General features: G+C 41.9%; 1 protein-coding gene across 2 annotated transcripts in view; it reads right to left on the bottom strand.

The window, feature by feature from the left end:
• Positions 1-587: 587 nt before the first annotated feature.
• RMND1 (required for meiotic nuclear division 1 homolog) overlaps positions 588-15,453 on the bottom strand; it is a 28,809-nt gene continuing 13,943 nt past the window's right edge. For both annotated transcript variants that reach the window (XM_023743644.1, XM_006102207.3), the window contains exons 5-12: positions 14,103-14,142; positions 11,981-12,081; positions 9,848-9,954; positions 8,831-8,895; positions 7,555-7,631; positions 5,206-5,326; positions 1,186-1,302; positions 588-806 (exon numbers count right to left, since the gene is read on the bottom strand). In XM_023743644.1, coding sequence (XP_023599412.1) covers positions 774-806; positions 1,186-1,302; positions 5,206-5,326; positions 7,555-7,631; positions 8,831-8,895; positions 9,848-9,954; positions 11,981-12,081; positions 14,103-14,142 — 661 coding nt within the window. In that variant the 3' untranslated portion in view covers positions 588-773. The remainder of the gene's footprint in view (positions 807-1,185; positions 1,303-5,205; positions 5,327-7,554; positions 7,632-8,830; positions 8,896-9,847; positions 9,955-11,980; positions 12,082-14,102; positions 14,143-15,453) is intronic.

The raw sequence follows: 15,453 nt of genomic DNA, 5'->3' as shown, positions 1-15,453 counted from the left end.
TGGTCCCAAAAACTCCATAAAGATTCCCCCCCTCTGGTATAAGCGACCTCTCATTCAGATCTGTAAACACCTCTCATATCAATGTACTTGCGTCCACAGACAAGATCTGGCTTTAGCCTCTCTTTCCCGGTGCTCACGCCATGCTGGTAATTTGTCTCTGGAGCAAACCTTCCCCAGTCCCTACCCACAGCCGGGCAAACCTCCCTGCAATCCCTTCCCCCACTCCTCCCCTCATCTGGGAGGCCCTGTACGGCAGGGCCCTGGCCAGCCTGGGGCCCCATTGGGGCTGGGTGAGATGGCCCCAATAGGCCCCGATAGCCGGCCAGGCCTAAGGACCCCATCCGTGCACGAATTTTGTGCACTGGGCCTCTAGTATATAGATAACATTCCTGAGTTCCTGCATGGTTTCCTAGCCAAGGCCATGATTGGGATTCCTGGGGATAGGTTAGCAGCAGTGTCCAAAATCTAAGCCTTAGGCTTTAATGAGTATCTTTGCTTAGATTTCCTAGATGCTAAGCGTATCCAAAGTTCTTTAAATTAAAATCGACATTTTTCTTTCAAGTGATCAGTGTTAACAGTCCCAAACATTAGGTTCTTCATAAGTTTTATTCAAGCAGCAATACATTTAGGAACAGAAGATTATAACTTCTTGATTAAAAAAATTAAATACTTATTAAATAAATGAGACTGCCCCCCAACCGTGAACATTTATTTTTGATTGTAGAGCTTGAATTATGTCTTGCAATAACACTTTTCCTTTGGTCATCACTTGGTTATAAAAATACTCGTCCCAACTCAAACATTACCTTAGGGTGAAAAAAAAGCGAGAGTTAATTTCATGGCAAATTACTGGTACAAGCTAAGATGACTCTTCCAAGGTGGTGATTAATGAAGAATTCTGAAGAAAGAGTAAATACGTGTCTTCCCCCTGTGGCAGATCAGCTCTGCGGGTCAGGCACTTGCTGTGGGCTTTACATTGTACATTTATAGCCAGAACTTTCTCTAAATGCCATATTTTAAAATGTAGTACTTTTAAAAAAATCAGACTGCATTTATAAAATATTACCATAGCCACCTGAAACTTAACCTCACTTCCAAATAGACTTAGTAATTGGAACAAAGTCATGTTCTTTCTCCCTAGCATTTTCTATGCCAACTTCTCATTTTCATGAAAAGGTGACTTACCTCTATGGTGATGAGGATGACTATCATCCACTCCAGGCGGAGTGCCCTCTTCTCTGTCAGGTGATTCCGCATTAGATCTGTCAGCTCCATGCAGTGCTGAAGTTTTTCATTCATGACCTGCATTAGAAAAATAGTAAAAAAATTAAAAATAGGGACATAAAAAGTATCCTGTACTTCAACACATTTAATTCAGCAAATAAGTAACATGGTCACATGCTTCAAAATTGTACAGGTTTGAAATAGGTATACAGTGGGGCCTTGACTTACGAGTGTCCCGACTAACGAGTTTTTCGAGATATGAGCAGTCTCTCGGCCAATTTTTTGCTTTGAGTTGCAAGCTAAAATTCGGGTTACGAGCCAGCTTCAGATACCCCACCGCTAGTTGGCGCAGCGAACGTCACAGTGAACGCCACATCAGCCCAGCATCATGTGTCTCACTCGTTCACTTTAAGATTTGACATACGAGTAATCTGAGTTACGAGCTCCATCACGGAACGAATTAAACTCGTAAGTCAAGGCCCCATTGTACAGTGAAAAAGCATCCTTTCAATTCTCACTCCTCAGTTCTCTCCCTGAAGGCAACCTGCCAATATTCCCTGTCTCATGCATCCGTCTAGAGCAGTGGTTCTCAACCTTGGCTGCACATTAGAATCACCTGGGAATCTTTCTGAGTCCTAGTTTTTTGGTGGCTGCCCGTGGATTTTAGCAGTTATGAAAGGCAAACGTGAAACATGGTTCATTCAGCATGGCCTTAAGATGACAGAAACAATGATTAACCTACCTTATACTACAATTCACTGTCAAATCCCACAAACACTAACACGACCTGCTGCACACTCACCACTAGATGGTACTGCTTTTAGCGCTGAACTGCAGAGGTTCTGCCTGCTGATGCCTTCCTCAGGTTGGTTGAGGGGGGTTCATGGAATACAGAATCTTTGAATTTGAGACTTGAATGTGACCACTGGCAAGTTATGCCTCCTAAATCTCTCTGTAGCTCACTTTCTTTTGGAAATTGTCAAGTCTGGAAACATTTTAAAAAATAGTTTGATTCCCCTTGATTACTTATGGGGTGTGCTGAAGATGCAGGTTTGGTCAGTGGAGATTTGAGACAAGTTACAGATGCATGTTCGGGGTTTGACTGAAATGTGTTATGTGCTGTATAATAATAAAAGTGTAATATGCTAATTAGACTGGCCGTCCATCCTTCCGGACAAAGCCACAGTGGGCGGGGCTGAGGCAGAGGCCCCTGGCCTCGGTGGCGGGCAGTGGCCGGGGCCAAGGTCCTTGCATGAATTTCGTACATTGGGCCTCTAGTAAAACCATAATATGGTGCACTAACATAGACAGCCTTACTAATGAGACCGGGCACACGGAACCACACTGGTAGCAGGTTTCCGGACATTATGGTCACCTTGTATCTCTTATGTATAAATGGACAGGACAATGCTTCTCTTTTTCCTTCCTCCCTCCCTCCCTTCCTCTTCCTAGTTTTGCTGGCTGCTTGGTCTTGGTTTATATCATGCAGTTCATCCAAGCTTACTTCTCTCTTCAAAATACTGACCCAACTCTCCATTTTCTTTCAACTTTGACTAAGGAACCTACATTTTCTTCCTCTACCTCCTCATCCTCCAACTTATTCCTTCAGCTTTAGAAATTGTATATATTACCACCACTCCCCTGAAACTTCCAAGCCCCTAATACGAAACCTAACAACTTTTGGTTAGATTCTAAGCCTCAGTTGACTCAAGCATTTGACCACACTTTGAAATGGATGTTTCCTTTGCTTTCCCTTCCCTAAGAACTAAGGTCTACCTCTGACCGCCATTCTTTTTCTGTGTCTTCTCTACCTCATCTTGCCTTTGAGTGACATTTCCCAAAGGCCTGATCGTGTCCTTGTCCTCCAGCTCTCTACTCTGTGATCTGACCTATTCTGGTTTGTGTAGACACTTCCTAAACGTCAGTCATTTCTGTCCTACCATCACTACTTCTGTGATACGTTTGCCAAGTATACTATTAAATTCCAGAAGACTGTACATAGAAATGTTTAAAAACCAGTACCATCAATGGAAAACCAGTGCTACGGGAAATAGTGCTTGTTGTCTACACAAAACTGAGTCTGACACCTGTTAAGACGAGATATGAGCATCCAATAGAGGACCATTCAAGACCCACTAACACCAAACAAAGCCTTTCTCCTCGACAGTAAGTGGAAGTGTTACTTGCTTCAGTGTTATCTCAGGGTCCATGTGTCACCTACGTTAATTTGTTGTACAAGTGTATGTATCACCCATTTTGGGAAAGACTAATAGAAATTACTATTTTATTTTTTCTTAAATTTCTCTTTTTTATTGAATTTATTTGGGTGCCACTGGTTAGAACTACTATTTTCTTTTTTTAAAAAATATATTTTTATTGATTTCAGAGCAGAAAGGAGAGGGAGAAAGAGATAGAAACATCAATGATGAGAGAATCATTGATAGGCTGCCTCCTGCACACCCCCTACTGGGGATGGAGCCTGCAAAACCTGGGCCCATGCCCTTGATTGGAATCGAACCTGGGACCTTTCAGTCCGCAGGCCGACACTCTATCTACTGAGCCAAACGGGCCAGGGCAGAACCATTTTCTGATAACTCTCAGATATAAATGCTTATTCCTGATTTCTCTGAATTTCTGACTGCCTATAAAACATCTTTTGGGTTTCCTGCCAGCACCTCAAAATTTAGCATTTCTCAAACTCACATTGACCTACTGTTCAAGGCTACCCTCTTGCGTTCCCTATCTCAAATCAGGTCACTATCTTCTCAGTTACCCAGGACAGAAACCTTTAATCTTTAATCCCCACTCCCTACAGTTATCTGGGGCTCTAAGAGGCGCCAATCTGTCCTGCATACCATGTCTTAATACTGGTAGACCTCCAGGGGGTTTCCTTTCTGTTACAGTGGTTTCAACTTCTCATTCCAAACAGGTTAGATCATGTCAGTCCCCTGCTCAAGACTTTAAACCTCTACCATTGCCTTCATAACATCAAACAATTCTGGATCATTTAGTCCAATCACACTTTAGATGATGGCTTTCCCCTTCAACCTTGAAGGCACAGCTTTGTGACACCTCTCCAACCTTCTTCCCCTCGGTGCTCCGATGGCACTTCATTCTGCCTCAGTTATGTTGTCTGCCCAGTGCCCTTCCCTCCTGCCCCCCTTCTTTCAGGGAGTTACCATATGATGCTGATCATGGTATCAGCCACCTGAAACCCTCCCGAGGAGCCAGAGGTAGACGGGGTAGGTACAGACCCGGGCTCAGACACATGTCCCGATCCTTTGAAGTTGCCAGGCAGAGTGAAATGTCAGTTCGGATATCCCCTCTCCCCATACCCCATTGTCCCATCTCACAGAGAATGCCGCTGAGAAGGAAAGAATGAGGCCAAACTGGTACAGAGTCTGCTGAGGAGGGAAGCAGTCCTGACGACCTGTTTGGGTCTGTGCAGCAGACAGTCCCCATTCCAAACTCAGCCCTGCTCTGTTGTGTGAGCCGGTACAGCTTATCTTAAATTTACATTCTCACCTCCTCCTCCGCACCTCTCTGTTTTCCCATTTTTCTACCCAGCGCTCACAGACAAACATCAGTCATCCTTACTCTTTCCTCTCCCTGGCCTTCCATGACCAAGGACTTGATTTGCTTAGAGGATTTTCTAAGAATGCATCTCTATTCTCGCCGTCACTATTACAGTTCCAGACCCCATGAAAATTGTTTGAAACTTGATGAGAACTTCCTTATGGGCCACTAGGTCTCCAAACTCTCACCAATCTTATCTAGTCTGCAGAGCAAAGATCAGAATATGCTTGTACACAAAGAGTTGAAAATTATAGACAGAAAAGGGGAAAGGGGAAATCTAGAGATCTGAACAGAAGTCAAATATTTCTCCAAAAGCAATTAAATACAGTTTCCTAAAGTTTGTCTTCACATAGTTATGCAAATTATAGGCAACACTGTGTCTCCCGTAATAGTGCAAATACATACCTTAACTCTACGAGTAATGCTTAGGAACCGACAAGTTTTATCGTAAAGTTCTTCCAGGTTTTCTCTGTCCCAGTAGAAATCTGGAGTGATCAAGAAGTCTGAACTCAAGTTTATACGGTGTCTTAAAAAAAAGGAAAATCATAACTTTTTATTTTCTATCTTGAATTAAAAATCATGGTCTCTATTTTTTATACTTGGTGCTTTATTGACAATTGCTGATCTCTGTAATATTTCTGAGAAACAAATTTAAAAGAATTTTAAAAATCGCAAACTAATTCAATCTTTACTATTAGTATTATTTATGAAGTAATTTGAAAACAAAATGAAACTTTGTTTCTACTTTTTTTTTTATTAAAAAGTTTTACAGTATACCCAAACATATTTTTTTGTGTGGATAGGAATTAACATGGCTCAAAAGTAAAAAAGAAAAAGGTAAAGATCGACCACTCTTACTCTTCTTCTTATTACCAACTTTCTCTCTCCTATCCCCTACCCCCTACAGGTAAACACTGTTAGCTTTCCAGTGTATGTGTGTGTGAGAGACATTATCTCTTTCGTAATTTCTATCTATTTTTACATAAGAGGAGTAAGCTTACTTTTAAATGAAACCTAAGTTGTAGAAGTAACATATAAATAGCTCACTATAAAAAAGGAAAAACCTAGAGAAGAATTCAGAGAAAAAAAGTGGTTAAGGCCTCTTAACCCAACATACAACTCAAATACTTCAGGCCCTGCAAACATGTTGCTGTGTCCTTCCAGACCTTTTTCTGTGCATACACACATGCATGTGTGCACATGTACTAGTATGTGTGGTATGTACACATATCAAGATGAATATGGGTATTTATTTTTGTTGGTCTACACAAAGGCAATCATACCGTATGTAATTTGTGCATGTTTTTATCACAGACTGACTACATTCCTTTTAATAACACATGAGCACTTTTATTGTAAAGAGAAGAAAACTTTGGATAAGAACAGCAGGACTCTACAGAAACTATTCACAAACCTAAGCATATTTAGTCCTAACTTCTGAGTTTTGATACGATAATTGGCTATATCAAATTCTGCTTGCATTCCCAAGACAAGAGGAGGGGCTCTCTCTACTCCACCTCTTACAGAACTCAAGGCTTAGATCTGCTGTGGGTGCTCCTGGTAGATGCACCCTGAGTTAGGGTCCCTGAGCTATGAGAAATGCGTAGATGACGAAACAGGGACCACCGCTCTCCAGGCCGAGTATCTAAAGAGAATGTGGAAAATAATCTCAGGTCAACTGCTTACAATGAACTCTAGTCTTATCCCATACACCGGAGGGGATGAAACACTGAACAAGGTGGCCTATTGAAAACAACTCCCAAGAATCAAGATTTCTCTTCCGCAAAACGACAATAACAAATTGGAACTTTTTCACACACTTACTTAAAATGATGCATTACTATGTTTCATCAATTTTAAGATAGTTCTTCCCAATTTAACATCTCTGAAAATGGGAGGCATCTTTAAAACTGGTATGTTATCTTACAGGTGGCAGCTGTGACTTAAATGTCAATGCCTTAAACGATTTATTTCCCTTATGCTTTCCTTTTTATGTATGACCGAGAGAGAATGTGATAGAATTTACACCCAAATAAAACTAAAAGAGCTATTTCAGCAAGTGCAAGATCGAAGCTCTGTGATAAAAAAGCACTGTATCACAGCCCTGCCGGCCTGGCTCAGGAGTTGAGCATCAAGCTATGAACCAGGAAGTCACTTTATGATTCCTGATCAGGTGACATGCCCTGGTTGCAGGCTCAATCCCCAGTGTGGGGCGTGCAGAAGGCATCCAATCAATGATTCTCTCTCAACATTGATGTTTCTATCTCTCCTCCCTTCCTCTCTGAAATCAATAAAAATATATATTTTTTAAAAAGCACAGTATCATAGTTTTAAGTGGCAGCACCATCCCTCTCCTGGGGCATCTTATGTGTCTATCAATGAAATGTGGTATGTAGCTTGTCTGGAGCAATTAGATCTATTTAGCATTCTGATGCAGTGACGTATTTTTACTGAGAATTCCCATTATCCAAATGCTAGAAGGTATCTTCCTACCTTCAAAGAACATCACCTATGCTCTCATGTAGGTTTAATGTAGATTAACTCTGATCTCTTTTGCACATGTAGACTTTCTTCAGTTCAGTCCTACTACAGCCCACTGCTTCTCATGGGTAAGAATTCTCCATGCTTATAAAGAACGAAATGAAAACAGCTCCAAGTCCCATAAAGGTGCAAATGTTGACTCTTTACTGTAGAACTACAGGAATGTCTTCTTGAGATCATGAAATACGTGAAATATTTACTGGGAACATTTACCTGAGGGCAAAGAGTTCACCCATTTTCTGCATAACTTCTTCGTGAGATAGTTTCACTTTCCTCCCAGTTTTTAAAGCCTATTTGGGAGGGGAAAAAAAAACATACATACTTACACATATATCTGCATAAGTAAGAGGACCATAAAGCAAATTCTGAAGCATTATCCAACGTAAACGACATCTCTTGGATGACTGTTTCCCAATCATGTCACTCTAATAAAAAATACTTAATCTTATTAGGTAGAAATTTTATATTCCCCTTTTCATTTCCTTTCTTACCAGCATTTTCTATATTGTATGTTTCTAATCTTATTAAAAATTCAAGACCTTTGCCCTGACTGGTGTTTCTCAGTGGTTAGAGCATCGGCTCAAGCACCGAAAGGTCAAGGGTTCAATTCCTGATCAATACCTGGGTTTCAGGATCCCTCCCCGCCCCAGGGGCATAGTTGGGGTGCATGTAGCGGGCAACCATTCAATGTGTCTCTCTCACATCAGTGTTTCTCTCTCCCCACTCCTTTCCTTCCACTCTGAAAAGCAATGGAAAAATATCCTGTGAGGATTAACACAAAAAAAATTCAGGACCTCTTATCCCAAGTATAATTATTCTTTCACGGTAAAAAGATTAATTAAAGCAAGCCTTATTTTTAATGTATTTTCAAGTTTTGATATAACTTTATATGCATTTTTCATGCCACTATTTTTTTTCACAATTTAGCAAAATACCTTTTTTAATCAAGAAAAGTAGTCATAACTTCCTTCCTTAGAGAGAGGAAGCACTTCACTTTTTTTTTTCTTTAATGCAGTTACATTAAGAATACTGCAACATCAGAGGAAAGTAATTTGAATTTTACACTTGAAAAGTAAAAACAGCCTGGCCGGTATGTGTCAGTGGTTGAGTGTCAACCCATGAGCCAGGAGGTCATGGTTTGATTTCTGGTCAGGGCACATGCCCGGGTTGCAGGCTTGATCCCAGAGTGGGGCGTGCAGGAGGCAGCAGATCAATGATTCTCATTGATGTTTCTATCTCTGTCTCCCACTCCCTTCCTCTCTCTGAAATCAGTAAGAAAAGAAAAAGGAAATTAAAAATAAAACAAATATGAAGTTTCTTATTCATCATTTTATATGTAAGTGGGATTCTTTTTTTTCTTAAAGTATAGCTTTCCTAATGTTTATTATTATTTTATTGTACTCCTAAATATATGGGTATAGTGGAAAATTTGCATTTTTCCCAAATAGAAATCAATCCTTGAAAGCAAGCATAAAATTGCTATAATTACCTCTGGAATTGACTGAATAGATTCCACAAATTGATCCAGTGATGCTTCCCAAATAGCCAGTTTCACTGGGGAAAAATTTCACAATGGATCATTTCTTTATCATCACCTTCACATTTATACAGAATGCAGAAGGGCACAGTACCTTTCCTGCCACGTCAACAATACTCTAAGACAGTGATCGCCAACCGGTGGTCCACAGACCACTGGTGGTCCCTGAGGTCCGAAAGGTTGGCGAATGCTGCTCTAAGATGCAAATCTGCTAACAACTTGAAAGTGAAATTTAAGAACAGTTAATCATCATAAGGGACAGCACTAAAGTGGCAAAAGATAGAAGAAATGAAGTTGATTTCCAAGCCCTGCTGGCAGTCCAAAGCTACATTTAATAGAATTTCTGATTTTCTAAGATTGTAGCTTGAAAACCAGAGAGAATGAGCTACATCCTGGGACAAAGGGCGGCTGCATAGGTGGGACAGGGACAGGCTTCCCTGCCCCTCAATTCCTTGGGGCTGTGAGTACAGCTCAGAAGTGCCTGGGCCCCCCAGGTGGTGTGGAGAGGCCACAGTGCAGGCTGAGGGCAAACAAATTCTTAAGGAACTTCTCAGTTTCATCAGGTGCATGGACCTTTCAGAAAAACAGAGAGCCATGTGACCCTCCCCTTTCTGTGAAAAACGAGTGTATTTTTCTCCAGAGGCCTGTGCCAGTCACACAGGGCGGGGCTTTCCTGCCTGTGCTAGAGACAAGCTAACAATGATCGCCACACAGAGAGGAGAGGAAAACAGGTAATAACAACATAAAACGTTTTTGGAGGGGGTAAGCTTTATCCATACGATTAATAAGGAATGAGGAGCTTCAGCACAGATATTTATATTGTATTTTCTTTCTCTTGCAGAAAAAAAAGGAATGCTAAAGCTTTGCTGAGTATTCTATAAAAACATGTCCAAATCTTTACTAAATACTTCAACTTCCCTTGAGATGAAAACTATGCAGTGCTTCCTCGGATAAGTAGTATTAACTCACCTGAAAGGCAGAGAGCATTGGAGAAGGCGAATTTCTCTAGGATGGCGTCATCCACATCTAGCTCTGAATTTAACCTGATTTCTCCTCGGTGCAGTTTCGACTGCCCCCTGTGTAGAGGGAAACAAAATGTATCCTGTCCGTCTTAAAAAGCACTTAATTTTTTTCTTTTGAAAAAGTCACCTTAGAATCTTTCTAGAGGTCATTTTGGTAATTTGTATCAAGAGTCTTATAAATGTTCTTATACCCTTTGATTCAAGTAATTCCATGTCTCGAAATTCATTCTAAGAAAATAAAAGATGTGAAGATTTATGTACAAAAAACTTCATGGTCCAATGTTTAATAGTAAAAAATTAAGAAGAAATGTTCAACTTGAGAATGGTTTGTTTATAGTATCCCATAAAAAAGTTATAATGCATATCTTGGAAGGATATTTAATGGAAAGGAAAAATAATCACAATAAATTGTTAACTGAAAAAAATGTTGAATTAAAAGTATACAGTGTAATTTAAAATCACACTGATGTAGTGTGGGTGGGAGGAAGATGGCAGCTGTGAGAACTAAGGGGTCCTGGCCGGTGGCTCGGCTGGTTGCAGTGTCAGCCCGTGTATCAAAGGCTGCGGGTTGATATATTCCATCCCGGTAGGGGCGCGCACGGGAGGCAAAGGATGGATGTTTCCCTCTTTCTCTCTCCCTTCCTCTCTAAAATAATAATTAAAAACATATCCTCGGGCGAGGATTAAACAAGCAAAAAACTAAGTTGCACATGTAGAGACCTCAGGAAGGGACTGGGGAGATGGGCTAATGGAGGGGATGTGGGAACATAAACATCAGAAGCAAGTGGGAGAAGTATAGGGTGAATCTTCCCACCGGATGTGAGATGTTGAAGGACCCCAGGCCTCGCCACAGAGCTGAGGGAGGCAGCAGGCAGGAGTCACAGGCAGGGCCCACAAAACCACCACGCTGCTGGGCTGCTGGCTGGGTGAGGTGGTCTCACTGAATGAAACCAAATCACTGACGCTGAGGCCCAAAGAAGTAAGGACCTGACCCCTCCTTAGACTAACAGGTAGTGAGAATGAGGCCGGAGTGTGCGTGCGGGCGGGTGGGGGAGAGTACCCAGGAAGCAGCAGTTCGATCTGGAGGTAGAGGCACAAAAGGGGGTTCATGGTAACTAGGGCCACAAGGCCAAGTGCTTAATAATTACTAAGATTCCATCAGCTCCTCATTTTGTGGTGTCTCTTAGGTTCACATCCCACTTTCAACTACCGCGACCATGGGCCCAGGTCCTCACTCCCTGGTCAGGTGCCCTTGGGCAACACAGGAAGCCGGTTAATCACAATGACAGGGTTTCTGCCAGGATTCAATGAAATGATGCACGAAAAGTACGTAGACCAGTGTTGGCATAGGCAAGGGGTTCGTCTTTCCTGATCACTCCTCACTCGTACCCATCCAGGCTTTCAGTGTCTCTTCCTAATGGTCCTGAAGCTCTTCCTTTATGAGTATTCCACCAGACAAGTAACTCCCGGGGAAAAAGACCTTTCAACCTGGTTCCTACTGCCTTCTCTCTACCCCTAACATCTCTTCATTACTCCCACCCCCTGCCAAGACAGCCCATACATCCCCCCTGGGATAGTCTGTCAGGACCCATTTCTACAAGTGGTCCTCTTAGATCACTCCCTCATTACATCCTGTTAATGCCAAAAATGTATCAATAGGGAAAAATGGACTCAAGAGAAAACTACTAGAATAATCTGAGGGGTTCGTTCTGATGAAGGCATACTATTTTACTGATTTAGGCTGCTTACCATTTCGGGGTTAGGCTATCTGTTTGTTTTGATTTATGAGTAGCCCAAGAAGGTAAAAAAAGTAGTATTTATTATGCAGGGATGGGCAAAAGTAGGTTTACTTGTTGTGAGTACACAGAACAGAGCTTGTTCTTATATTATTAATTATTGTATTATTTTCCATACCAACAACTGTAGACCTACCTTTGCCCACCCTGTATTTTTAAGCTTTGCATTTGTACCAACAACTGTTTTCTTAACACTAGTCTACGAATTCATCTATCGTTTATCTCGGCTGCTTTTCCCTCGCTGTCCCAGGCGCGCTCCCCGTGAACTGGCGGAAGTCGCTCACTCTGTTTTTATGTAGTTGAGCTCTTCGTTCTCCCAGTGCACCAGCGCCGTCTCATAGGGCTGCACTTCGTGCTTCTCCAGGACCTGCATCACATGCTTCATCTGGAAGGAAAGGAAGATGAAGCTGAAATGACCCGGCTCCTTCCGTGCGAAGTGTGCGACGTTTTCATGACAGTGGATGGCATTTCTCCTGCTGTTCAGTTCATAAGGAAAAGGCAAATTCATTGTGACAGTAAACTCACCAGGAAGACATATTCATTTGTCTTTATATTTGGAAAACACAAAAGAGCATAAAGAAGAAAATAAAAATTATCATTATCCCACAACCCAAAGAAAACCACTAGTAAAATTACGGTTTGTATTCTTTAAATTTAACCTTTAAAAAATGTTAAGTAACAGACTTTAAAAAATTTAAACAGCACAGAGGTCCCAAAAGTGACAATCTCGCCCTGCTCTCCTAAACTCCTAATCCCCGAGAACCAGTCAACTCCGTGCACAGCCCGCCACTTTTTTCCCGTGTGTATATAGTACATTGACTTTGCTTTTTATAGGAAACTAGAGGCCCAGGGCACGAATTCGTGCACAGGTGGGGTCCCTCAGCCTGGCCAGGGATCCGGCCAGTCAGGGCCATCTCGCCCAGTCCCCATCGGGCCGATGGGGGCCGGCCAGCTGGGGAGGGGCTGTGGGAGGGCTCCAGGGCATGTCTGCCCCTCTCACCCAGTCGCGATCATCCAGACCCCAGCAGCAAGCTAACCTACCGGTCGGAGTATCTGCCCCCCCTGGTGGTCAGTGTGTGTCATAGCAACTGGTTGAGTGGTTAACCGAATGGTCGATTGATCGGTCGGACACTTAGCATTTTACGCTTTTATTATATAGGATGGGATCATAGTGCACATAGGAACGTTTTCATGCAGAAACTGCAGTCTGGTTAACTGTCCTAAATGTGCACCCATGGCGGGGGGAGTCCTCTCTCCACTAGGACGAAGTGCACATCTGTATGTGTGTATCTGCATGGCCTTGTGGGAATATTTCTTTAGGAATTGCTAGATCAAAGACATGTACAATTACAATTTTGATAAATTTTGCAAAACCGCTCTCCCAAATAGTTTTCCAATTTTAGAAAACATTTATGAGAGCATTCTTTAAAAACCCTGGTATTATCAGCCTTTTAGATCTTTGCCACTTCAAATAGCCAATCTGTATCATCTTTTTCTTGCTGGTCATTTATATTTCTCTTTCCTTCAGGAAACGCCCCCAGTTACCTCCGTGTGTGTGTGTGTGTGTGTGTGTGTGTGTGTGTGTGTGTTTACTCTTTGTAAAACTGGAATTATATGAGGTATACTTTTCTAACCAACTCTGCTATTATATTAGTTATAATTTGTAACCTGCTCTTTTAATTTAACTGTATTGTACACACATTTTCTACCACTTCCTAGGACTATTTTTTCCACGATTTTTAAGAGCTGTAGTATATTCTACATTTACTACAGTAGTAAACTCGTAAAATTTGTAGTATTTAATGAAATTCCTACTATCATGTATTTTGGTTATTTCTCCATTTTGCTATTGTAAACAATGTGTTGATGAACCTCATGTATCATCCACCATGCATAACTGCAACCATTTCCTTTGGATAACTTTCTAGATGTAAATCGCCGAGTTAGATACAAAGCTTTGATGTGTATGCTCAAACTGCCTCTAAAAAGGTTGTGTTAAACAAATCCTGACTGGGGTACTGGAGAAATTGTTTCCTGTGAGTGATAAAGTCCTAGAAAACTGGTCTAAAAATAAGACTCAGAGGACCAGCTCCCGTGAACTGTGTGTAACGTTATTCATTTTGTAGGTTACCATGTATGGAGTATACTTCCTTCTGACTGCAGTGTACCTAGGATTGTTTTGATTCTCCCAAAATTAGCATATGCTCAGAGAATGCAGGAGATTTATAAGCCAAAATAGAATGTAATTTGGAAGATGAAACTGCTAGGATAAATATGACATAATGCAGAGCAAACAAGTTGTAGATTACCTGTTAATTCATCTCCCAGTGGCTCAGATTGTTGAGTGTTAACAATTTATTCTCAGAAAACTATATTTTTATACTTTTACACCTTATTTATACTCACAGTTTTGTCTTTTACATTCCAGAACACAGCAGCTCCTTCCCTAATTTAAAAGAATAAAAGAATCAACGAAGTTAAAGCTAGAATACATGCTTTAGGGCCATACATAAAGCCATGCTTGGGTGACTTCTAGAATGTATCCAGAATGCAATTTAAAAATATGTGATTTATTACTGATTTGACATTATGGTTCCTAGGTGGATATGCCAAAACAAAAGCTACTCTTTGAACTCTTGAGAAAACCTGACCTCTCAATAATTCATGACTTCTCTCATGGTTTTCAGAATAAATAACTCTTTTATAATATTATGGAACGATATATCTAGACTGTTGTATACTTGCTTCAATTTTGCCGTACAAAAATCAGAAAAAGGACATTTTTGAGACTCGTCTTAGCTCTCCTACAGATTCTGCTTTAGGAGTAGAATAGAGGGCCATGCTTCATAGCTGTGGACTAAAGAGACTGAGATGAATGAAAGCCTCAGGTGGCACAGGCACCTGGGGAGTGAGGCCCCCATCCTCAGTGCTTATGGCAGAATGACAAGGAAGCCGCAGGAGCCTCGGAATCCAATTCTGGCTTTGATAGAATTTAAGGCCTAAAAGCTATAAACAACTTGTTTTGATTTCTGCAGTCTGTGTGTGGAGCTGTTTACGCAGGACATAAAAAAGGGAGTTATGCCCTGACCGGTTTGGCTCAGTGGATAGGCAATCGGCCTGCAGACTGAAGGGTCCCAGGTTCGATTCCGGTCAAGGGCATGTACCTTGGTTGCGGGCACATCCCCAGTAGGGGGTGTGCAGGAGGCAGCTGATCAATGTTTCTCGCTCATTGATGTTTCTAACTCTCTATCCCTCTCCCTTCCTCTCTGTAAAAAATCAATAAAATATATTTTAAAAAAAGGGGGGGGGGAGTTATGGCTCTGGGTTATTGCCCTGGAGGAAGGAAGGGTGGAAATGGAAGGAAGGTAAAATATCCTGACCCCCTAGCAGCCTTCAGACATTTCTTAAGCCATGCACTTAGCATCTGGGCTAAAAGATGATAGCCTAGTTCCTACCCTCACGGAATGCCCAATCTGGAAAGACTGATCCTAGACTGCCCATTTCAACAGCGTGTGACCAGTGCTCTGACAGAATTAAGCAGCATATACCTGGATGCGCACTGGACGGACACAGTTCCCAAAGGACCAGCAAGCCAGTCACAGGAGAGGAGGAGAGGAGGCAAACAGCGGAGGGCACACCCTGTGCTCAGGAGAAGGTGGGAGGGACGGGCAACCTCTCAGAACAAACAGCTAGTAGTTTGCATGCTGTGTACGTGGGCCAGTAGTGGGCAGTCAGGGTGGAGGCAGGGAGGAACTTT

The sequence above is a fragment of the Myotis lucifugus genome, unplaced genomic scaffold (genome assembly GCF_000147115.1).
Source record: "Myotis lucifugus unplaced genomic scaffold, Myoluc2.0 scaffold_405, whole genome shotgun sequence".
Classification (NCBI taxonomy): domain Eukaryota; kingdom Metazoa; phylum Chordata; class Mammalia; order Chiroptera; family Vespertilionidae; genus Myotis; species Myotis lucifugus.
The sequence above is the reverse complement of the archived record's forward strand: the minus strand, read 5'-3'. Positions and strand labels throughout refer to the sequence as shown.